At 39.4% G+C, this 26,176-nt stretch overlaps 1 protein-coding gene across 4 annotated transcripts in view; it reads left to right on the top strand.

Moving 5' to 3' along the window:
* DOK5 (docking protein 5) overlaps positions 1-26,176 on the top strand; it is a 358,181-nt gene that overhangs the window by 267,848 nt on the left and 64,157 nt on the right. For 3 of the 4 annotated variants that reach the window (XM_013060172.2, XM_004759883.3, XM_045082055.1), the window contains one exon: positions 5,667-5,774. In XM_013060172.2, coding sequence (XP_012915626.1) covers positions 5,667-5,774 — 108 coding nt within the window. Of the gene's footprint in view, positions 1-5,666; positions 5,775-18,997; positions 19,022-26,176 lie in introns of those variants that run through there. The other variant, XM_045082056.1, reaches the window with a different exon arrangement.

The raw sequence follows: 26,176 nt of genomic DNA, 5'->3' as shown, positions 1-26,176 counted from the left end.
TGTGTGATGTGCTTATCTTTTTAGCTTCAGCAGTGGCTCACGCAGATTAACTTGTCCAAATCCAGGACTTTGAAGATATTCACAAAGCCTCATATTTTTCAAACGTGCAATCTCCGATCAGTGTACACTCATCTCTAGGAGTGGTTCTGACTTGTTCCACCCGGGGACCCTTGGCAATGTCTGGAGATAATTCTGGTTGTCAGCTGGGTAGGAGGAGTGCGCTGCTGGCCTTCAGTTGGCGAAGGCCCGAGATGCTACTAAACATCCCGCGACGCGCAAGACACGCCACCCCCATCACTCTACAAAAAGAATAACTTGCCTGAAATATCACTAGTCCTGGAATCGTAGAACCTTGATGCGCAGGAGGTGAGCTATTTCAAGATGAAATGTATTCGACCGTCAAATTTTCTAAGAGTATTTTTATCATTAGAATCATCTATTCTTTATATTTAGCGAGAACTACACTTAGCTGTTATCCTTGGGATGGAAATTTACTCTTTTAAATAGAAAAAAAATTTAGTTCAATCAATTGACAGAAAAGCATTAACTAAAAAGTGCTGCAGGTGGTAAGTCGATGTATTATATAAAACACGAAGGAGATGGTTGAATGAATTAATTTTAAGGAGATGAAAAAAAAACTGCTGTAAACTCTTGAGTGGGATTGTTCTCAAATTGTCATCTTTTTAACAACGTCTGTTACTCCAGCGAGTCCCACGTGACCATGTTCAGGGAGTCCTATTTCATTCCCCTGGAAGCGCACTGAGATAGTTAGGGTAAGATTTTAATCCTCAGGTACTCAGTGGCTCTCTGAGAATTCTTAGGACAGAGAGTGTCCAAAGGTGAAGTCGTGACCCTCGGAGCTCAACAGATTTATTTCTGCTTCTTTATCTCTCTTTAACTCATGACAGCATCTCATGCTGCTTGACTTCAAAGGCCTCTGTGTCCTCTTGAGGGACGGCACACATCTCAGAGGCCTTCCTTGTGGAGCATTTGTTGGTGAACTCTTTGTTGGCAGTCCCAAGTGGGAAGCACTGTGTTTTGTGCATCTTGATGAATATTTATGGCCCGGGTTTGCAAATTACAAGTAAAACACCTGGGGAATGTGTTAAAGAGCAAATTTGTCTGGCCCCACCCCAGGAGGTTCTGAGTCAGTAGACCTTGGCTAATCTCTAGGAATCTACATAATTAACAATTATCTTGAGTGATGCTGGACCAGCGCTGAGAATCACTGATGCGTGATGTCTGGCAGAATGAGGAATGGCCTTGATGGCACGGTGGCTCCCAACTTTTGCATTATTTTTGTACCGTGTGTTTGTATGTTACAGACATCCTGAGCTGCCTTTTCATAAGCCAGATTTTGGTTTTTCCTTCTTTTCTGATGAACCAACATGACATAATCTATTCCACTGTGATTTCCCTGCCAGTAGGTGCGTGTGAATTTATGTAATAGTATTTTTGTAGTTGTTTGTAACATTGCACTTTTGCCCTTACTACTTAATAAAACAGAAGAAAAACGGAAAATGAAAAAGATCCCCTAAACCCACTACAGATGGATCAGAGGTGGGCATTATTGGGCGTGCTGAATTTGAGGAGCCTTTAGCTTGCATTCAGCAGCCTTTGGACATAAGCCAGGAAGAGACTGGTTTGATTGTGGAGAAAATGAACAAGTATAAAAGGAAGTTAGAAATGGTATCCTTCAAGAGTGAGTCTGAAAGTTGAGGCATAATTCGAAATGTAAATCATCTTCCAAAGTGAAAATAAGGTTTTGCTACAGTGGATATATTTTTGCTTACCTTTAGCATGCTCAATTTCTAAAACATTTTCTGAAGCACGCACAAAAGAAAGGGGTGGCCAGTAGTAGAATGACAGCCTATTTTCTGCACTCCTTATGGGAACAGAGTGACCGTTACTCCCGCTGTAATTACAGTCCTCTGGTGGTGATCAAATTTTCAGGGAGACAAGTTGTCTCCTCCATTATTCAGACATGGAGTGAGATGTTGGTAAGACTTCTTAGTGTCAGCCACAGGACTGGAAATTTTAATTTTCGTGGTGGGTTCGCTATCCTGAGAATGAGTTTATGTTTGAACTTTTATCAGTGGCTCTCACAACTTGGCTTCTTAAAGTTCCTTAGTCTACTGCTTAATTAGACTGTGGTCTGACAGCAACAGAAGGAGGACTGGTATCTAACAGTTAATAAATTAGGCTGTAATTCTAAGATTTTGCTTAATTATCTCTACAACTCTCCATGTAAACATTTTAAGTATTTTATTTTGAAATAGTTGTAGATTTTTATTCAGTTGTAAGAAATACTATGCAAATCCTGTACCCTTTACCCAGTTTTTGTGCTGATAACGTCTTCAAAACTATAATGCAACATCATAACCAAGATATCAACATTAATACGGTTAAGACACAGGATAGTTCTCTTGCTGCAAGGATCCGTCTTGGTCCCCTTTTGTCGATATATCCGCTTCCCATCACTAACCCCCAACAATCACAGATCTGTTCTCCATTTCTGTAATGTTGTCATTTCACGAATGCTATAAATGGAGTCATATAGTATGTATCCTTTTAGGTTTGGCTTTCCCCTCTATCCTACTCAGCATAATTATCTGAAAACTCAAACTGTTGCAGTATTGATGGTTCAGTTGTTTTTGTGGCTAAGTAGTGTTCCATGATACAGATGTACCACCTTAGTCCACTGAAGAACATGTGAGGGTTTCCAGTTTTGTGCTGATCCAGATCAAGCTGCTGTGAACGTTTATGTTCAGATTATGTGTGTGTGTGTGTGTGTGATGTTCTGGGATAGATACCTAAGAAAGCAACTGTGGGTCATATGTTGCTTGTTTAGTTTTTAAAGAAACTGCCCAGCTGTGTTTCAGAGTTCCTGTACCATTCTACATTCTGACCAGCAAAGTGTAAGAGACCCAGTTTCTCTGCATCCTTTTTAGCATTTGGTGGTGGTATTTTTTTTTTTCAGCCAATCTGATAGATATGTAGTAATATTTCCTTGCGGTTTTAATTTACGCTTACCTGGTGGCTAATAACATTGAACATTTTTTCTGTGCTTCTTCATCATCTGTGCATCCTCTTTGGTGAAATGTGTGTTCATTTTTTTTGTTTGTTTGGTTTTTTCTTCCTTCCATTTTGTCATTGGATTGTTTGACCCTTTATGTTGAGTATTAGGAGTTCTTTATGTATCCAGATACTAATCCTTTGTCAGATTCATGGTTTGCAATCATTTCTCCCCAGTCTGTAACTTGTCTTTTCATTCTCTTAATAGGGTTTTTCACAAAACAAAAAGTTTAAGTTTTGAGAAGGTACAGTTTGGCAAGTTTTTCTTTTATGGATTATGCTTTTGTCGGGAAGTCTAAGAATTCTTTATCCAGACCATGATCCCAAACATGGTCTTTTTTTTTTTCTTCCCTAAAGTCTTACAGTTTTGTTTTATATTTAAGTCTATTTTGAATTTAAAATGAATAGTTTAGGTGAAGGTGTTTGTTTGTTATGCTTTTTTGTTTATTTGGTTTTTTACCTACAGATATTCAATTATTCTAGTGCCATTTGTTTGAAAGGTTACCCTTTCTCTGTTTAATTATTTTTCTATTTCCATCTCCATGCTTTTATATATCTTGTAAGTTCAATGACTATGTGAGATGAAAGCCAATAAAATTGATTTTAATTATACTATTTTACTGGTACCTCTGGATATTTAAGAAATAATAATTCTCTTTCATTTAGTTTACAGCGTCAATTTTTGTTAAACAAAACAAAAATAAACAAAAAAACCTCTCTCATGTCATTAGAAATTCCTTCTGAAATTTATTTCAAGTGATATACCTATGGTATCCCATAGATAGGTTAACATACATATTATTGGTGTAGTATAATTTCCTCGGTATATTGTGTATATTATTCGTACTAATACATTTTAAACACACTGACTACCTGTATTATCTTACAGATGCGTACATCTATATTGTATTATATATATATGTACCACATACTTACTTGTGTAATAGAAGTACTGTCATTAACTTGGTCCTTCCTCATTATTGAGGCCTTAGTAGTTTCTATTTATTATTATTTAAATAATAATAATAGAATTATACATTCAACAAGATGAGGCATATGTCTTACCCCTGTATTCAGAGCAAAACTTCAACGTGGAGTGGAGTTCGTGTTCATTTTACCACCCCAAACAAAATGATTAATGAATGTTTAGTTTACTGAGTGAAAAGAGAAAAACAGAATCTGTTCAGCATTGCAGACAAGTTCCTCATCCACCTGCCAGTTACTAATAAAGTTGTAGAAGGCATTTTAAATTGAGTATGGTTTGAATGGCCAAATGTTTTATGTGGACTTTTTGTTTCTTCTTAGTAGCTCAGAGGTTCTTAAGCTTTATAGTGCATAAAATTTATTTATGGGTTGACTATACAAAGCCACATAAAGATGGTACTTAGAAGGTGATTTAAGGATTAGGGAGATTGTGATTGGATACTTACCCACATGTCTGCACTTGAATTCAGAATTCCTCTGTCAATTTTGGGCTGCATTTGGGCTTTTTCTTTAGGATAAATTCTTTTTCTCTTCATATTCGTTGTCAAGTGGCCGTTAGAGGTCATAAGCAGAATATAAGAGTGCCACTCAGATCTCTGCTATCAGTGAATATTATCATTAATGCACATCCTTATTAAATTTTGGGTTAAACCATCTCATTTTATTTTGCTTATGGAGAATATTGTTTTTCATTTACTCACTAGCTCTTTGTACTTTTTTCTCTTTGGTATGATTAATATTTTAGTGTCTAATTTTGTCTGTATTGGTTATTCCAATCAAGGTAGCTTTGGTTGCTGGGATCAGAACTCCATTCAGCCTCACTCAATTAAGAGTGATGTTGATGGTGATGGGTTGCAAGGGACACAGAGGATTTCTAAGAAAACAGGAAGAAGTCAGCAACAGAAAGATTACAAAGGACTAGAATGTCTCTTCTGCCTGGAGAAGTTGTCTGGTTCTTTGTACCAGGTTCCACTGCCTAACTATTAGGCACATGATTCAATATGGTTGCCAACCTTTGTTTATAACCTGCTAGGGTTGACCTCTCAAATCAGCCTGTGCCTCGGTAATCTGAGTATCTGGGTGGGGTGTTCTGAGGGAGAATCTGGTTGGTGTTGATCAGTCTTTAGCTAGTCTAGTGTCTGGTCCAACTATCGAGCCTCAGTTATGAGGGATGTCATATGACACGTAGAGGCCGTCTCTTTCTAGGGCTGACAATGAAGTCTTCAGCATATATTGGGCCCATGGTTTCCATATTTAATTGCATTTGAAATAAGAGCATATACCATGAATGCCTATATTATTTGTGCTAAAATGGGCTTTTTGTCTCTGGGATATTTTCTGAAATGTTGCTACTGGTACTGTTATTGAAATGTTAAGAAATTTGCCTTCAAATATTCATTTTGATTGGATTCCAGTTCTTGAATGACATAATATGCCTGTTGTGGAAACAGTTTGGGGTTTTAAAATTTTATTTTCCCATGGTAGCCTCAGGCTTATGGATTATGAATACTTTACAGGTGAAAACCTCAAAAAGAAAACATTTCTATGCAAATGCCAGTAATATCTGACTCGGTGATGCTGAACTCTGTCTTTGTATTTCTTCCCAGATATATCAGCGATGCTGGCTAGTATTCAAGAAAGCTTCAAGCAAAGGTCCGAAAAGGCTGGAGAAATTTTCTGATGAACGTGCTGCATATTTTAGGTGTTATCATAAGGTAAAACTTGATTGTTGTGGCTTTCTAGAGATCTGTTCACAAATAGGTAACCCGAGTTCATTGAATCTGAAAACTTGTCTAGGTCATTTACCAGAAGTACAAATAATACTTTGTCCAAAGACAAAACATCTCTAAATTACTATTTGTTAATTGTTTAAGATAATGGACCACTGTAAAGTTATTCTTCTGATTTCCTACTATTTGTTGTTGTTTTTCCAATGTGTAGTGTAGAATTCACCATGTTCTTTTTGAATTTTCAATTTGTGTAGTAAACCCAACTCCACCATTGAATCCCCCTCACAGTAAAGATTAAGTCTCCATGTATCGAGCACATCTAGTGCCTGAAACAGATGAGATCCTCATTTAGTTCTTGAAATGTGGGGGGTGAGCATGAGGGGAAGAACCTAGAAAACGGATGAATGGTGAAGGAGCAGGAAGTTTCACTCATTATTTTTTTTAAGCTTGATGACTAAATTTCATTCAGTCTTGCAGTTTGAACAATGGTCGTCAGCTTTCCTCACTAAAAATAGTAACTGTATTAAAATACATCCTCTGGGAGTAGAAAATGAGGGAAAATACACGGCATACTTGGATTTACAAATTAACCATGTCTTTCTCTCTACAGGGCGATGTTTTTCATGGCCCTTGTTAATGGGCAGCCTGTGTCTTTTCTCTTTTCACGAAAATTTATAAAAATGCATGGTTTAACTTCTTTTTCCCCCAAGGTGCTGGTTATTTCCATTTTGGGAAAACGCTACTCTTGTCTATGGAGGAATTATGTTTACTTTTAGGACAGAACATTTTAATTGTTTCAGTTTTCAGTCTCGAGATTCTGATCCTTATTTGATGAGATTTTTGTCAGGACTGGGGCATTTTATGTGAAACCAGTAGATTCCTTAGCACAGAGATTTGGCTAGGTGATGGAAAGCGAATAATCTTTCCTTTTTATGCAAATTCTCCACAGGTGGTGACTTTATGACTTCTTATTAAGGGGCTGTTGTTGACACCTTGGTTTATCTAATAATGAAAAGCAGTAGGGCAAGCTGTATTCCTTTGCAATTTAGAGAAATAAAGCATATGCCATGCTTTATAGGCACATCTGTACATACATAAGGGGAAAAAAAGCAGTAAGCAAGACTTCTGAGATAAGTAGGGAAGGGAGGTAAGAATTACATGTTCCATGTGAACTCTTTCCCCCCTATCTCATAATGAAGTTCCATATTCCAAGGTCAGCTTCCTTCCGAGACTACCATTAACGTAAGGGAGAAGAACCAAAGGAAACCTCTTCAGGAGTCTAGAATTTCCTCCATCATTTCTCTTCCCTGTGCCACGCATTTCCACTATTCAGATAAGGGTGTTTGTCCTCAGGCAAGAGTTGTTGGGTTGCAAATCTATTACACAGGAGCTGTGATCCAGGAAGCCAGTGAGAGCATATCACTGAACCCTTGCAAATAATCTTGAGCCAGTCTCAGTATTTCTGTAACACCTGAAACTCCTGGTGTCCAGACATTTTGGACCACGTGTATTATGTCCCAGTTATCCCACATATACCCAGTATCTTTGTTAATAATAAGGTGGTGAACAATGATATGGGAATGGCTTGCTTCATATTTACTTGAGAGTCCTTGCCTTATAAGGGAGCACAGAATGCCCCAGGGTTATTTGGATTATCTCTGGGACAAAAGGAGAACCTTCTCCAGGTTTCTGTTCCTTAACTGATCTCCATTCTTTCCCTCTATCTCGCAGGTCCATCCAATCCTGGGGACCAGATTGCCTACTAACTGACTGTTTTCTTCATTGTTCTTTGTTTCCTTCTCATTATAATTAACAAGGTCATCTAAAGGCTTCATCTCCTAGGTGGCCAGAAGTTGTGGTTCCGCATCAGCTCTCTCTTGAGAACCTCAGCAGGCTGTAACTTTACAGTTCACCATCTGCCACCACAGGATGGCATGTTTGTGTCACCCCAAAATTCATGTGTTGAAACCCACCCCCCAGTGGGATGACATTTGGGAGATGGGGCCTTTGGGAGGTGGTCAGGGCGTGAGGGTGGAGTCATCATGACTGGAATTAGTGCTCTTATAGGAGAGAGCCCAGGGAACTCCCTCCTTCCTTCCTCCCCGCGAGGACACAGCCGTCCGTGAACTAGGAAATGGGGCCTCACCAGACACTGAATTTGCCAGTGCCTCTGCCTTGGGCTTCCCAGGCTCCAGAACTGTGAGAAACAAATTTCTGTTGTTTATAAGCCACCCAATCTGTGGTAATTTATTACAACAGCTCCGATGGACTAAGAAACCATTATATTCTTGTCCTGTCTAGTCATTGTGTGTGACCGCTAATGTTGATCAGTCCTTTCTCGTGTTGGTAGCGTTCCAAGTCGAGCACAGAAATCCCTGATTCCTCACAATCCTCTATACTGAATACAGAAAAATAAAGAAATAGGCTGTGCTTTGTTTACAGACCTTTCCATATTTTCGAGGAGAAAAAAGATAAGTGAGGAATAGTTTATAGGAACCCCCCAAATCCAGTCCGTCAGCAAGTGGTCTTGGCTCTGTGGTCAACATGAAGAGGCTCCGAACATTCTCACAACCTCTTTCACTACCACTGTGGTCCAGGCCATTGGGCTGCCTGATGGCTGGCCCTCCACAGTGTATTTCAAACCCTTATATCACATCATGGTCCTCCATGCAAAACCCTCAGCCAAGTCCTTGTAACGGCCTACACGGTCACATGATTTGACCCCTTGTCCCCCGTTTCACCTGGTCTGCTCGGTCCTCCCAGCCTGCTTTACTCTGCTGCAGGCACCCTGGGCTCTTTGCTTTCCTCAGAGCATTGTGTGTGTGGTGTTTTCCTTTTCTGGAATGCTCTCCCCACAAATATCCACGTAGCTCATTTCCCTGTGGTGTTCCGGTCATTGCTCAAATTTCTCCTCTAAGAGAGGCTGTTCCTTGATCTCTTGTTTAAAATAGAATCCTTTGGCCTACCTTCCCATCTCTGTTTCTCTCTTCATCTCTTATCCCTACATGTTTATTTGTTTGGCTGTTTCTTACTATCCTCCCTAAATGACCACCATAAAATAAAGTCTACAAGAGTAGATTTTTTGGGTGTTTGTTTGGTGGAGGGGGCGGGGGGAGAGGCATGGTTCACTATTTAGTGATCATTGCCTAATACATAATAGACATATTTTAAACAATGGGTTGAAAAGCAACGCATGTTATCAATAGATGAGATAAAGTACATGCAAATGGCTTTGTGTCCTATTTTTATTTAGCTTACCAAAAGAAGTCTGAACTTGAGACACCTGAAGCCAGGTAAAGGAATCTTGGTTTGAGGGATATGGGGTAGATGGTGATGGGGGCAGAAAAAGCCAGGGTTGGGCAGTTTGGGGAGGACAGACTCAAAAGTAAAACCAAAGTGGATTGTAACGATCCCCTCTGAATGGGAACCGAGGTAAGGGAAGATTGAGGACAAACTTGTCCTACTTCAGACTTCTACCTGCTGGTTTTGGAATTTAATATGGAAATCTTTGGGGACCGTGGTAAGCCACAGTCTCTTTCATCTATAATAATCATTAACCAAAGTTCAAAGCATTAGAATGGAAGAATTATCTACATTAAGCCTCCAAACCCTTGATGAGCTCCTGTAGCCTCCAAACCCTTGATGAGCTCCTGTAGCCTCCAAACCCTTGATGAGCTCCTGTAGCCCGTCATCCTCCTTACTCTCGCAGATCTGATACATTTAGTAGGAATCTCTTAGGGGCATATAAAAAGCCAGAATAACTCTGCAATATGCATTTTTTGTCTAAATGCTGTGTAATTTATGAATCTTGATAATAAAATACGGAGGTTATAAGTAGCATGCTGTGACCAGATTTCAGAATTGATTTGCCTATAAATAAAGCAATTTCTGAAAGACATGAGGAGCTGTCCATTATGCTATTTGATCCGTACAGAGCTGGTGTGGCATAGGTAGCCACAATCCTCCTGGAGGAAAACTGTAGCATTTATGAGACCATAGCGCCTCTTTCATTTCATTCTTCGAGATATTATGAAGAAAAAAAAAATGCTGCGATGCCTGGGTGGCTCAGTCGTTTAAGTGTCTGCCTTCGGCTCAGGTCATGGTCTCAGCGTCCTGGGATCGAGTCCCAGGGCTTCTTGCGCGGCGGCGATCCTGCTTCTCCCTCTGCCCCTTCTCCTGCTTATACTCTCTCTCTCTCTATCTCTCTCACTCTCACTCTCTCAAATAAATAAAATCTTAAAAAAATTTTTAAGAAAAATGATACTTTTTGCATATCCGATTTCTATTAGAAGTTATAAAACAGGAAATTGACTGCAGAATTTTAAAACTTGGTGCCTTCCTCACTGAAAATGTAGCTAAGGAGGAGCTCATGAAAAAAAAATTGGAAAATAAATACATAAATAATGCACATACAGAGCAATTCATTTTTCATTTCTTTACCTCTTCTGTGACGTTCCCCTCAAGCACCACAGCTGTCAAAGATGGCTGTGAAATTGATTAACTGTAATTGCAACAATATTAATACTCCAGTGACTTTAAATATGCTTTCCGACCTTCTTGTTAAAGGCAAGTTCACTGTTTTCATTCAGGAAATCAAAGTTGCTCACCCCAACCAGAAAAGGTTGATTGTTTCTATGAATAATTTTACTTTTTCAAGACGAGTGACAACTGGAAGGCCATCTACGTGGAAGGTAGACTGTCTACTGTTTTTGAGACCAAGCCAAATGGTGGGGTAGGACATATGCCAGACCCAGATTTGGGAAACCTGCTTTCTAATCCTGGCTTTCCAGACACATATGACAGGTTGCTTCACTTGTGTGTAAGGGTGATCTCTGTTACAAGATAAGCTGAGGCATATTAAACATTTTAAGAGTTTACTTGAGCAAAAATTGATTCAAATTGTGCAGCACCAAACTGGACGTGGTAGGAGTCCCCTACCTAGAGGAGTTGAGGAAGGAGTTTTATAGTGAAAAGGAGGAAGCAAAGTAAGGCAGTTATTGATTGGCTGTAGCTTAAAGCCGAGTTGTCTGTGATTGGTTGGTTGTCCTTAGCATTTGGACACCATAACCTTGAGGCATTTATAGGTTCAGGATTTGGTTTTCTCTCATAGGCTCTCAGGGCAGGAGAGCCACAATGGTCTAATGGTCTCCTTGTTTAATTAATTTAACACCTCCAAGACAAGTTCCATCATGGCTTCTCCATCATCACACACGGCTGAGCTTGCAGGATTCAGTTACTTTGGGCCAGAAGGACAGTTCTAACTGATTGTCTAATAGAGTGTTTCCCAAAATGTATGCCAGAGACTATGAAAGAGGAGGGTTCCAGGAGGAAGAGGGTTCTGTGGTCAAAGACGTTTGGGGACTGCAACATTTCCATCCATTCTTGAGAGTCATAATCCACCGTAGCTTATCAGAGGATCTAAGAAAGCCTATAATATGGACACCTGAGTAACTTTGAGTCAGCGTTTCCACAGTAATGGGGCCATGGAGCTCCCTTTTTTAATATTGTGTGTTCCATGGAACAAAGACATTTAATTCTGAAGAACACAATTGTGGATATGTGTGTCACCTTGTTTATTTTCTGTCCACTCGGCCTGTTGTCATTTCAACAGTGAGCATCTGGGGATGGTCATTCCTACTCTACCGAAATCACGTTAACTTATGTATCAAATGAATACATGCCCGTGAATGTATCAGAGAAATGAGAGACCCTCTCACTGCGAGAGTAATCACCGTTATTATTTTTGTCAGAGTAATGTGTTCTGTCATTCTGTCCTTCCTAAGTGAGTAGGTCACTTTCTAGCTCCCCAACCCATCGTCAGACCTTGTTCTTGGTTTCTGCAATAGTAGGGTTCCGGGTTCTTCACAGTAAGCTAACATCTTAAAAATTATTTCTCTGAAATTTCCACCAGCTTATCACTTGTGTCTGTTTGTCTGGGTTAGGGTTAATGTTTTCTGTACTAATGACTCCTTCTTGTTTACTCGGCTTCTCTCTCTTCTAAAACTTTCGCTCTTGTGATGGAGATGTCTGTAATAGATGTTTTCAAAATCTTACCATATATCAAAGCATCTTTTTTCAATATTCACACAACAGCTTTGGAGTCATTCCCTCTTTGTGCAAGAAACTACCTATCAGACCCTGTTCTGGAAGCTGCCTTCACTTGGGCCAGTGAGGGCATGCCTCTTCACATCCCCACAGATTAAATTGTAGGTTATTACTTGGAAGCTTTCCCCAGATGGTAAATGCTTCCATACTCACATTTCTTCGGTAAACGTAGAGTGGATAGGAGGGGTTAACTATGGTATCCAAACTACATCTTCCTGTTTTAAATACTCGAGGACATAAAAGTCTGCACCATTGTGCCAGAGGCTCCTGAAATATGTTCAAAATTGAATGAACTATATTTCCTACCTGAGCTTGGTCTCTTTCTCTAGTTCCATGCCTCAGTGTAAGGCACCAGATTCACCTAGATTCACCCTCTTCCTTACTCCCTCTCCTGTCTAGTCCATCACCACGTTTGCTCACACTCCTGCTGTTGATCGGATACCCTTCCTTCCCTGGTCCATGTGGCAGACATTAATCGATCCTTCAGAGTCTCTTCTATGTCTTTTTGTCCCCATGACTCTTCCTGACCACCCCAAGGTAGCCTGTCTTCTGGGCACCTTCTGCCTGGATGCACTGGTCATATTGAAAACAGTGATTTGTTTTCATGCTGGTGGCAGATTCTCTCTGGTTGGTGCTGACCCCTTAATCATACCCTTTCGTCCTTGGTGATGGGTAGCTGATTTTTAGCTGAACACAAGGCTACCCAAGGAAAAGACCCCTATGTAGTGAGGTATGACCAAATGACTAAATCCTGGCCCAAGTGTAATCAGGGAAGGTGATATTTCCTTCATTTCTTTTTCTTTTCTTTTGGTTAGGAAATGGACATTAGCCATCATGGCCCACAGTATGGAAAAGACCATGGGTCAAGGATGGCAGAGCACCAGGATATGTCCCATAAAAGTGTAAAGGAAGATGTTGAGGGCTGGTCTGTGCTCCCTGACACCCTGTGTCCTCATCTGGTTCAGGCTACAGTAACAAAATATCATAGACAGGTGACTCACACAACAGGCAGTCAGGTATCGTGGTTCTGGCAGTTGTAAGTCCAAGATCAGGGTGCCAGCATGGTCTGATTCTGGTGAAGGCCCTCGCCTGCGTTTCAGATTGCTCACTTCTTGGTGTGTCCATATGTGGTGGAAGGCATGAGGGAGCTCTCTGGATTCTCTTCTATAAAGGCAATGATTCCATTCATGAGCAGTCCACCTTCATGATGGAATCACTTCTAATACCGTCACATTGGGCATTGGGTTTCAACATAAGAATTTTGTGGGGACACAGATACTCAATCTATAGTACCACAGAACACCAGGTGAGCCCTAGACTATCTGTTTCTCTCATGTGACAGGAGTAACTCCTCTCGTATTCGGACTTCATAATCTTGGATTTTCTCTCATGTGCAGCGAAGAGCTGGTAGAGTTTACCCTCGCTGGTAGAGACAATAGAACACATTTTCTTCATTGCCCAGTGCATTCTGGGTAGGGAACTCTGTTACCACCAAGAGGACCTGCTGTGATCCTCTCTGTTGAGTGTGATTTCCATGGAGGTGGGAACTGTGCTTTATTCAGCTTTACGTGTCCTTGGGGCCTACCACAGTGTCTGGCACAGTGACTGCTTTTGATCCCAGGGACACTGAGGGTACCTGGGAAATGATCTGTGACCTACTTATACTAGTACCACATAGTGGAAATGTTAGGAGACCCTTTGGTTTTTGGAGCATAAAAAGAGCTGTGTGAATCATACCAAAGTCTCCGTCATTGGAAATTACTGCACGATTTTGCCCTACAGAGAAGACTGTCTAATAATAAAGACAGTCCTGTCACAGTTAGACAGATATTTAAATTTTTAAAAATCTATATAAAATAACACACAGGATTTAAAAAATCAAATGATACTGAAGGCCTTATGGTAAAAATTAAATCTTGTTTACTTCATCTCGCCCCTCCGATTGTGGGCTGAATTACATATGTAATTCCTGTGGATATGGCCTTATTTCGAAATAGGGTCTTTGTAGACATCAGTTTAGGATGAGGTTCCTGGGTTTGGTGTTCTGGTAAGAAAAGACGCAGGCACACTGGGGAAGATGGGGGCAGAGATTGGAAGGATACAGCCACAAACCAGGGGATGCCAGGGACTGTGGGCCTCGGCCAGAAGCTAGGGGAGAAGCCTGGGACAGAGTCTCACTCAGAGCCTTCAATAGGAACCACCCCCACTGACGTCTTGATTTTGGGCTTAGGCCTGCAGAGAGAACACACTGCTGATGTTCAGGACCCCCAGTTTGTGATGCTTTGTTACGGCAGCCCTAGGAAGCTCATACGCCTCCCCAGACCTAATCAGCACCTTCGTAGCTTGCTTTCATTTTCTCGGTAGTTGTTTCTGTAACTCTAAATGATATGTTTATCTCTCTCTTATTTTGTCAACCTCCTACATTATGAACAGATTCCCCACGTTAGGAAGTCAGTGATGTGGCTCATGTATACAGTCCCACGCCAGCTCTTTCCTTTTCCTTACGAAGGGTGGTGATTATTTTAAAGAACTTCCGACTATATGTGCAACATTCAGTAATAAACGTCTGTGCCTTTCCCCATTAATGCGGGGAAGAACTTCTTGACTCACCACCTCATACAATGAAGGTACCATTGCCTCTATCCTTTGCTTGTCTCTGCTCCAACTTGCTGGGTTTTCTTCGCTTTCATATTATCCAACTCCAGGTTATTGCTGCCTTGTAGAAAGGGGAGCCCACGGTTGTCACCCAGTCCACTCTTTCAAGAGGAAATGGAAATGCAGATTTTTTTGGTGAGAACTTCTAACATGTAAGTGTATTTGTAAAATACAGCATAGACCAAAATCAAATGTCTCTCTGGGTTGCACTGACTTGTAGGCTCTCCCATCCCAATTTTTTTTTTTTTTAAGTCTTTAAGTTACCTCTTGGATAATAGTAGAAGGAGAATGTGATTATCTTGCAGGAGTCTGCATGAGACCGTGTACTTAGTAGGTTGACTGTTTTAGCATGCATAAACTGCAAAATACTGTCATACTTTGTGATGAATATAGCATCTTATTTACTTTCAGATATTTATATTGGGCTTATGTGTGTGTATATACACACACATACACACATATACATGCACACATATGTATATATGCATTGTGATGAGGAACTTTGCAACACTTCAGCTACAATAGCATTTTCATCAGAGCCACACACATTTGTCATGAGATATTATTTTAGTCCAAACACCCATTAAAACTGTCAAAGAGAGGCTTATTCCGTATATGGCCCCTACAAGAGTAGAGGAAGGCAAAGAGAACCAAATCAGAGAGAAGGAGTAAGTCCATCAGGTAGTACAACCATGCGTGATTCAGGACTGAAGGTGCTGTCAATCCAAATTGTTATACTCAGCATGATGTCTGCCCTGGGCATTGGGTCCTGTATCATCTGTGAGTTGTAAAACAAGCTGGTTTCAAAGTGATGCCTCCGAAGGAATTTTTTTTTTTTTTTTGAGGTTTCCCAACACCCTTAGAATCATAATTAAACCCATTGCCATTACCACAAACAAAGGCCTTGAGTGCTTCTGTCCCAGCACACATCTCAGACTATCTCACGACACTCATCACCTTGCTGAACTTTTGTTCCACCTCAGGACATTTGCATCGGCTGTTCCTTTGGTCTACAAAGACTTTCCCATGGTTTCTTCTCTTATTTTATTTTAATTTTTTTTTTAAGATTTCACTTATTTATTTGACAGAGGGAGGGGGGAGCACAAGCTGGGGGAGCGGCAGGCAGAGGAGAGCGAGAAGGAGTCTCCCCACTGCGCAGGAAGCCCAGTGCAGGACCCTGGGATCATGACCTCAGCTGAAGGCAGACGCTCAACCACTGAGTGACCCAGGAACCCTCTTACTTTAGATATTAACTTAAACATCATCACCTCAAAAAGGCCTATTTGAACCTTCCATGCAAGTCTGAATCACATTTCTTATTAAATTCATAACACTTAACACTGTTGAAAGTGTGTCATTCATTTATTTCTATACTTGTTTGCTGCTAGTTAACAGTACGCCCCAGGAACACACAGACAAGATCCTGTCTTGTGTGTTCAGCTCTGTGTCCTCAGCATCTTTATCAACATAGGGAATATAATAAGCATTCATTAAATGTTGGTTGAATTTGTGGTAGGAGGGAGAATACAGTACGCCATGGGTTTGGGGACAGAAAGGCTGTCCATTATGCTTAAATTATGTCTTAAGTTCCTAATCTGCAATGTGGGAAAAAGATAATAAGACTAGCCTCCCAAGGTTATGTGAAGATTTTTTTTTTAAAATAATGTAAGGTGGGCACTTTATACTCTGTAAGCCCTTTGGAATAAATCATAAATAACGTCTTTAAATAAATGCGTGTGCTTTTGGACAATACCATTTTATCTAGAGGTTTTCCTTTGATCATTATAATAGCTGATATTTATTAAGGCCTTACTTTGTCCCAGTAGGCACTGAACAAAATTCTTCAGATATGTGAGTTCAATACAAGAGCAGTTTTATGAAGCAGAGTCTTATCATTCCCATTTTATAGATGAGGAAATTCAGGATGAGTGAAGTCAAGGCTCATGCTCAGGATTATACAGTTGCGCAGTGGCAGATTGAGATCTGGAGCCTAGGCATTCTGGCTCCAAAGCCCACATTCCTAAAACCCATGGCACACTGCCTCCCTGCTGTAGAGTCTTTAGTTCAAGTACTTTGTTTCGCTAGCCCAGCATTTAAGTGCATAGAAGAGCTGTTCTCACAGAAGCAGGAGTGGAGTTGGAGTGGGGAAGAGAGATGCTCACATTCATTCTTCCCCCACTGGTCCTCATGTTCCCAGAGGCTCATAGAGATATTCCGGGGAACACATTTGAAAATCATCTGTTTACATTTTTCAGTGTTACATTTTATTTTGAGATAATTGTAGATTTATATGCAGTGGTAAGAAATAACTCAGAGAAAATGTGTATCCTTTATCTGGTTTTCCCCAGTGGGAACATTATGCAAATCTGTAATACAATATCCCAGCTCGGATCCTGACGTTGATACGATCCACTCATTTCATTCAGATTTGCCTGGGTTTACCCATACTCATGTGTGTGCGTGTGTTTATTTCTGTGCAGTTTTCTCACCTGTGGGCTTAGTTAAGAGAGAGAAGGATTCCATCAGCAGAAGTATCCCTCGTGTTTCCTTTTGTAATTACATCTCCCAGGTCCCTACCCCAGCATGCACTACCATGTTTTTTGTATTTTTTTTCTTTTCAAGAATCATGCAGTATATTACCTTTTGGGATTGGCTTTCTTCAATTACAATCATTTCCTTGAGATTGATCCAAGTTGTGTGTATCAGTAACCCTTTTTATTGCTGAGCACTATTGCTTAGTATGGATTACCACAGGTTGTTTATATTCACTGATAGAAGAACATCTGGGTTGTTTCTAGTTTTTGGTTATTACCAATAAAACATTTATTTCTCTGGGATAAATTCCCAAGAGTGCAATTGCTAGATCATATGGGGTTGTATCTTTACTTTTATAAGAAACTGCCAAACTGTTACAGAGTTGCTGTGCCATTTTACATTCTCACCAGCAACATATGAGTGGTCCAGTTTTTCTGCATCTTCACCAGCATTTGGTGCTGTCACTTTTTTTTTTTTAAGTCATTCTGTTAGTGATGTCTAATGTTGGTTTTCATTTGTGTTCCTGAATGGCTAATGATGTTGAACATATTTTTATACAGTTAACTTACCATCTGTATATTTTTTTTTCTATGAAATATCTCTTCATGTGTTTTGCCAATTTTTAACTATCGAGTTTTGGAAGTTTTTACTTTATTTTATTTGTTTTTGATTTTGAGGTTTTTTGTAGTTTTTTTTTTTTTAATTTTTTATTTTTTATAAACATATATTTTTATCCCCAGGGGTACAGGTCTGTGAATCACCAGGTTTACACACTTCACAGCACTCACCAAAGCACATACCCTCCCCAATGTCCATAATCCCACCCCCTTCTCCCAAACCCCCTCCCCCCGGCAACCCTCGGTTTGTTTTGTGAGATTAAGAGTCACTTATGGTTTGTCTCCCTCCCAATCCCATCTTGTTTCATTTATTCTTCTTCTACCCACTTAAGCCTCCATGTTGCATCACCACTTCCTCATATCAGGGAGATCATATGATAGTTGTAGTTTTTTTTAAATATAGTTTAGATATGAGTCCTTTGTCATATATGTGGTTGCAAATAATTTATCCCATTCTGCATCTTATTTTTTCATACTCTTTTTTTTTTTTAAGATTTTATTTATTTATTTGACAGACAGAGATCAAAAGTAGACAGGCAGGCAGAGAGAGGAAGGGAAGCAGGCTCCCCGCTGAGCAGAGAGCCTGATGTGGGGCTCAATCCCAGGACCCTGGGATCACGACCCGAGCCAAAGGCAGAAGCTTTAACCCACTGAGCCACCCAGGCGCCCCTCTTTTCATACTCTTAACAGGGTCTTTTGTCGAATAAAAGTTTTAATTTGGATGAGGTCCAGTATTTGAATTTTTACCTTTATAGAATATGCTTTCATATCAAATATCAGAATTCTGCCTAGCTTTAGATGCTAAACATTTTCTCCATTTGTTTGTTTTTCCCCCCAAACATTTTATAGTTTTATGTTACACATTTAAGTCAATGAATCACTTTGAGTTTAGTTTTTGTATTAGGTGTCAGGGGTAGGTTGAGTTTTATTCTTTTTACCTATGGATTTCCAATTACTCCAATGCCATTTGTTAAAAAGAAAAAAGTTTTTCTTTTGGCATTGAATTGCTTTTGCACATTTGTCAAAAATCATTTGGGCATATTAGCATGGATCTGTTCCTGGATTCTCTATTCTTTTCCGTTGAGCCATGTATCTGTCTCTCTAGTATTACCACACCCTCTTGATTATTGTAGATCTGTAATAATTTTTAATATTGGATACAATTATTCTCTTGTTTTTTCATAAAATTTTAAATAGAGCTGATCTGTGTCTATAGAGAACCTATGTTCAGATTTTGAGAAGAGTTATATTAAACCTGTATACCTCAAATTGTGGACGAACTGACATCTTTTCTGTATCATCTTTCACTTCATGAACATGGTATGTAACCCCACTTACTTGATTCTATTAAAATTTCTTTCATCAGCATTTTGTAATGTTCCACCTCCATATCCTGTGCATGTTGTTAAGTTTATACCTGATTATTTCATTTAATTTCCATGAGTTTTAAAGCCCTTTTGGTTTAAATACCTAACTTGTGTAAACCAGTCATTTTTGACTTAGGACCTGATAAAACAATCATGTCATTTAAATGACTTTTTTCTTATCCCACCGTTACTTGACTTATCATTTGAAATGATTAATTGTCCTTGCATTTTGGATAGAGTCCCCAGCTTTTGAGAGTTTATGAAAATTTAATCTGCTTACTCTAACACTATTAGTTTGTTTGACTTAGTTATATTGTTAAGAAACACACATATACACATACCAAAATAAGGATAAGACAAATAGAACATTAAGCTACAAAGTTCATTGATTATAAATTCTTCCCCCCTTCTCATGCATATATAGTACATGGATTTCTTAAAAGCATGTATCTTTAGGACTTGATCTATATAGAAACACTTGACTATAATGGAGGTGCATACAAAAGCTCTCAATAAATGGCATCAAAAGAAAAAAGTGGATTTTCTGAAGTTGGTGAAAAATTAGCCAAATGGTTTTGGATGTGGAAGAAATCACAGAATGCTGTTTGCCAAGTGAGTCACTAGCGAAGGAGATTTGTTGTTGACAAAGGATAGAGATCCACTTCCTCCATCTAAAATTTTTTGGCAGATTTCTTCCTTTTGTTTTCTCTTCTTCTTTTTTTTAAGTTATAAACATCATGCAGTAACAAATTTAAACAATTCTGAAGTGCATGAAGTAAAAGAAAAGAAAAGAACCCTATCCTGGACCCTAGTCCCAGTCCTCAGAAAAAAATACTAATAGATTGTGTACTTTTCAGACCCTTTTTCTCTATATATACAATGAGAAACATATTCACACACATACACAGATAATATTTTTAAAACAAAAATGGAGTAATTCATTATATGCTACCCATATTGTGTTTAAGGAGATTGTAAATACAGATTTCCCCAGGATATTCACTCCTTGTGAGCCTCAAGTCCTTACATAACTTTTAGTAGGAATTCCTTTCCCATTCAAAATATTTTGGTTTCTGAGATAAATGTTTTGGTTTATTATATTTATATAATATATATTTGTTTATATCTATATTTCTAATATAATTTATTTATAATATATTTATATTTATATACTTATATATTTATATAATATATATGTCTATGTATTTATTATTATAAAATATTTTGGTTTATGAGATAAATGTTTTGACTGTAATTTCAAGCCAGTAATTAGTGGTTACACCTCTTTAATTTAATAGCTCAACAGTACACTTAAATATTGATAGACCCTAATCTGTTTAAAAATACCCAAATCAGTGGACAAAAGGGTTTCCAATATTTTGCTAATACAGATTCTATCACAGTGGAAAACATGTGCATCTGTCTTTATGTGTTCACGCTCTGATCTTTTTGGAAGAAAAGTCCTAGAAGTGATATTTTCGGATAACATCTCACACCTTTAAAATGTTTGTAGCTTCTGCCAACTTGTCTCCAGATAGATTATCCAAAAATGCATATCCACTGACAGTGTAGGGAAGTGCCCGTCACTCCAAATTCCATCCCATCAATTTCACGGTCAGACTTTCCAGTTTAAGCACCTTTTTTGGTGTGTGGGGGTTTTTATTTTTAAGGAAGACGCAACAAATGGATCATTTCAGTTATTTCCATGGACAAATAAAGATCCCTTCCTCGGGGAGACAGTCCAAATTTATAACTCAGACAGGCGCTAGTCCAATTTATTTTAAGTGACCAAGGGCATGTAGGTATTTTTGGAAAGAATGAAACCATCTATATGGGGACTGGGATATAACTGTCTAGACTGGTTCTTTCTCAAGAAATCTTTTATGAAACATTTATTTAAACTGCCATATTCAGGGTCCTTAGGGGAAGCTAGTGGGTGGGGATGTTTTGGATGGGGACTTTTGATTAGAACGGAGCATATCTCTTCTTATTTGCCTGTCCCTGCTTCTCGGCACTGTAACTTCAAACCACTGGTGCTTTTCTGGGAAAGATGATATTAAAAAAGTTAAAAGGTTTGGAATACGCCATAAGAGATTTTTTGGAAATGTGTAACAGAAATGTTTATTAGGGTGTTTTCAAGTACTTTGAACATTTTCAACAGATAATAATAATGTAATAACCACAATAATAATAGTAGTTATTTTATCAATACTTAGGAAAACATTATGGACCCAGAAATGGATTGTTTTCATGTTGCTTTTATTTTCAAAGACAATCCACAAAAGTTAAAGGGGCTTATGCCTCTTCATTTTCAGTAAGATAATGGCCTTAAATTTTTTTTTTTTTTTGAGAATAAAGCAATTTGAAGCTTCTGCAGAGCTTTGCCATTTGCATATACAAAGTGAATTGCTTACTTAATTCATTCAGTCCCACAAGGGGAAAAATAATTAGGATATAGCCTACAAAAGCAGAGCGGGAAATTGCCTTTTAGGTAGTGGTCTTGTTTTTACTCTGTAAACATAAATAAATCATCATCTGTAAATTACCTTCAGCAAAAGAAGGAGAAAAATTGGAAATCAAATTCTTGTTTCCCTAAATGGCTTTTGACTTTGCTGCACACAATATACTTTGCAGTATATTAAGAAATATACTTAATATTCCCACATAATGTTGACTAATTGCATAATTCTGACAGGAATATATCAATTCCTCAAGGGAATGTATGCACTTTTAAAAACCCCATTGTATTAATCTCCCCTTGAAACACCAGAAGAAATTTCAACCATTTCTCCGTCTGGTTCCAAAATAATCCATTTGGAAAATTGAATTGTGCAATTTGCGATTGTTTTCCAAGTTGTTAATGCAAAACTATATCGGTAGCAAATTAAACTTTTAAAGTGTGCCCACTTTGTTAATTGCTGGCTGTTAAACATGTATTTCCATGCATGCTATCATTTATGATAAATAACATCTGGAGTATGGCTTTAAAGAGCCAAGTTAATTTGGCAGTCCTTTTTGGGGGGGAAATTCCTAATTGGATGGCATACTTAAAGATTTATCCGAAATTTGGGGGAGTGTTGAATATTTCTTTCCTTTGATGGAGTCATAGTACTTTGTGTTTTTGATATGCAGAAAACTAGAAACCAGGAACTGCATAGCGGCCAAGAAGCTCTCAGATCTCTCCTTGTCTTCTCACTCCTCCTGGTCTGATGTTGTTGTCACGTACTGCCTGGTGGTCTGCTGGCCTCTCCAGGCCTCAATCCTTCCTGTGCCCGCCATGTATGGGCCAGCCAGCTGCTCACAGCTCATCTCCAAGGGTTGCCCTTGTCCTCGATTCCACATGAATGGCTCTCTGCCCCTACTTTAATGGGGGCAGAAACAGACATAAAGGAAATATACAAGTAAAAGATACAGTATGTTGGTATGAATGACAAATGCTAAGGAAGAAATTAAAGCAGGGAAAAAGGATAGAAGTATAGAACGGAGAGTTTACAATTTCAAATAGAGTAATCAGAAATGGTGCTATTAAGAAGATAGTATGTGAGGAGCTGGAGGTAGGGCAGAAGGGAGCCATGGAGGTATCTAAAGGAAGAGTGTTTCTAGGCAAAAGAAAAGCAAGTACAAAGTGTTCCTGCTTGAGGGACTTGAAAAAACTGTATAAATGAAATGGTTTTCAGTTGAGCTTTTAGGATAAGGAAAGCAATAAATTGTGCACTGCCTTTATTTCCGTTGAGTTGTATCCCTTCGTATAATGACGCCTGGCATTGCAATAGACTGTATTTGCAGAGAGATGTTTAGGAGCACACTGAGATCTCCCAAGAACTATCCATTAGATTAGCAGGACGTAGATGGATATGTGTGCAGTGTGCGGCTCTATTTCTTCCAGTCATGGAAAGAAATCCATTTCCCTTAGAGGAACCCAGAATCTGGGGGTGGAAAACACGAGGTTGGAATTTATCTTGAGAAAAGTGAATCAAAGTTTGTTCAGACTGATTTTCAGGCCACGCCATCCAACATAATCAGCCACTGGAGCCAAAAAGCACACCACCAGCAAGGTGGCCTTCTGTCGTTTCTTGTGTCGGTCCAGGAGCTGGACTGCCTTCACCATCTGCCTTGAGTCTCTGATGAAGGAAGGTTGCCTCATTGCAGGCAGAAGATTTGACATCCCGATAAAATGGTATGCAAGTGCCAATGAAGGCTTGAGAAACAAAGAATCACCAATATCCCTTCTCAGCAGGCACTGGAAATATAATCTGAGTGGACTCCCGTATTCACCTGTGCATGGTTTTCTTAGATCCAAACTAACTATAGTGAGGAGTTGGCGGTTGGGCTAACAGTTGGCTGGTTGTCCCTGCAGAAATGCCTGGGACGAGACTGATGATGGTGTCAGGTCACAAATGGTCTGGTTCTCTTCTTATGGAAGCTACCCAGTTGTGTACAGCAGCTCAGCTCTTGGCAAGTTGCCGTGAAAGAGTAAGGATGAGGAGGCTCAACTGTGTAAGGAGTGAACGGTAGGCACTTACATCCGCTCGACAGACGCAGTACATTCTCGATAGGTGAGCTTGCTCCCCTGTTTAAATGCAGGAGTTACACAATTTTGAAATAATAGCTGAATAAGAATAGTGACTCTAGTAATATCTGTGATCTGTGCTTCCAGATTATTTTAATAAAAAGTAGAATGGGGGTGGGAACAGTAATAGCTCCCTCAATCAGTATTTATCTTGAATCTGGCAATCATAGAATGTGGGCTTAGGGTACGAGATCAATTATTAAAAAGAATAGTGTTTTTAAGACTTTCATTGAAATCTAATTAACATGCAGTGTTATGTTAGTTTCAGTTGTACAACATAATGATACAGCAATTTTATACATTATTCTATCCATCGTGTGACCATCGTGATAAAAAGAATAGCGTTTTGTTTCAGATGGCAGTCTTCAGTGGATGCTGAGATAATGCCTGGACAGGTGGTTGGAGAACAGGACATTCACATGATACCAAAGTGTCACCCAGCTTAAATACAAATGCAGAAATTGCTGTTTTATGATAGAGAGAAGTGGTGACTACCCACAGGTGATCAAACTGCACCTCACTAAAAGACGGAGATTCTGACATTATTTATCTTCTGATATATGATGTGATGTGAAGCCCATAACATCCCTTCCAGAGTATTCTCAACAAAAATGTTATCTGAATCTCATCAAACCTTTAGATGCAGCTTCCATTCAGAAGACATGCAAGAGGTAGGAAAATTGAGGTCACCATGGAAAAACAAACCTGTCTAGAACATGGAATATTCTACCTGAAAACTGACATGATCTTCTCAAGATGATAATGTCATTTATAAAGTGCAGGGACTCTTCTAGATTGAAAGAAACTCAGATATAAGAAATGCAGCGCATGCATCTTTGTTGGATCCTGGACTGGGTGGTGGCGGAGGGACGTGGGCACAGCTCTGAAAGACATTTGGGGGACGTTTAGGGAGTTTTGAAGATGGGCTGGTAATGACATAATACAAGGAGTTATTGCCCATTTTCTTAGTTGTGAAAATTGCATTGAGGTGATGTAGGTGATCCCTGGTATTGATAAAAACTATTTGCAAAGTTGTAGGGGTGATGTGTGTTTCTGTCTAATATACTTTCAAATACTTCAGCCCAAACCAGTGTGTATGCAAGTGTGCATACACACACACACACACACACACACACACACACACCCCTTCATATATTTAAATGTAAAGAGAGATGAAGCAAACTAAGTAAAGGTGGCAAAATGTTGATAATTGTGAATTCTAGGTGATAGAGCCCATTGTATTATTCTTCTAGCTTTTCAGTGTTGGAAATATTCACAGTGAAATTTTGGGAAAGAATATGATGAACATAAAATTCACTCAGCAAAAAGCAAGGGGCAAAAGTCAAAATTTTTGTTTTTAAAAAACTAAACATAAGGGGCACCTGGGTAGCTCAGTCATTAAGCATCTGCTTTCCGCTCAGGTCATGATCTCGGGGTCCTGGGATTGAACCCCATATTGGGCTCCCTGCCTAGAGGGGAGGCTGCTTCTCCCTCTCCCGCTCCCCTATGCCTGTGTTCCCTGTCTCACTACCTCTCTCTGTCATATATAAGTGAAATCTTAAATAAAAAACAAATAAATGGATGAGAAAGAATTAAAAAAAAAAGTCTGGGGCTACGGGGCGGCTCAGTCAGCTAAGTGTCTGACTCTCGATCTCAGCTTAAGTCATGGTCTCAGGGTCATGAGATGGAACCCCATATTGGGCTGTGCACTCAGCGCAGAGTCTGCTTGAGATGCTCTGTCTTCCTCTCCCTCTGCCCCTCCCCCATTCGTCTTTAAATAAATTAACAAACAACTAAATAAAATCTTTTAAAAACAGCATAAAAAAGGACTGAACTAATTCCCAAAATGTTAATCTTAGGAACTAATTTAAATTACTTTTAACAGCTAGACCAAGTAGACGATGGATTAGATAAAAATGTAATATTCCAATGGTATGTTTCTTAAAATCACTTAAACATTTCTACCAGGGCTACATCTAAAATGAAGGCAAGCCAAAATTTGAAAACCAAATGGTCATTCACAAAGTGGAATGCCACATAGAGACCAAAACCCCTGAGACAACCTGGAGGGACCTCACAGAGGTGAGGTTGGGTGAAAGGGTGTAGACCCGGAAAAATACGTATGCAGCGATGCCATTTATAACACGCTTTTTAAAAGAACTAACCACCCATGATAGAGGTCAAAGTCGTGCTCTTTTTTGTGAGCAGCTCTGACCCAGGAAGTGGTAATAGTGACAAAGTGGTGATAGTGACAGAAAATAGTGGTGATGCGTCGTGGTTACACAGGTGTGTAGGCACGTAAAGATGTGCTGGGCTGTCTTCTCAAGATTTTGTTCCTTTACCGTGTGTGTCCAATCCACAGGACCGGTACGTAAATTCCTACTCTGGGTGTCTCGAGCAGAATTGCCGTGAGCAGTAGCCCAAGTTATAAAGCGTGGTACCCTGTGTACCCACAATAAGCAAGTGGTTTTTGAAAAGCTGAGTTTTCTTCAATACTTTAAGATCCAAGTAGGAAAGATGAGTGTAGTTCAGATTGTC

This window comes from Mustela putorius, unplaced genomic scaffold, assembly GCF_011764305.1.
Source record: "Mustela putorius furo isolate JIRA1106 unplaced genomic scaffold, ASM1176430v1.1 tig00000592_pilon_pilon_pilon, whole genome shotgun sequence".
NCBI classification, from domain to species: domain Eukaryota; kingdom Metazoa; phylum Chordata; class Mammalia; order Carnivora; family Mustelidae; genus Mustela; species Mustela putorius.
Note: the sequence above shows the minus strand (reverse complement) of the source record. Positions and strands in the feature narration are given on the sequence as shown.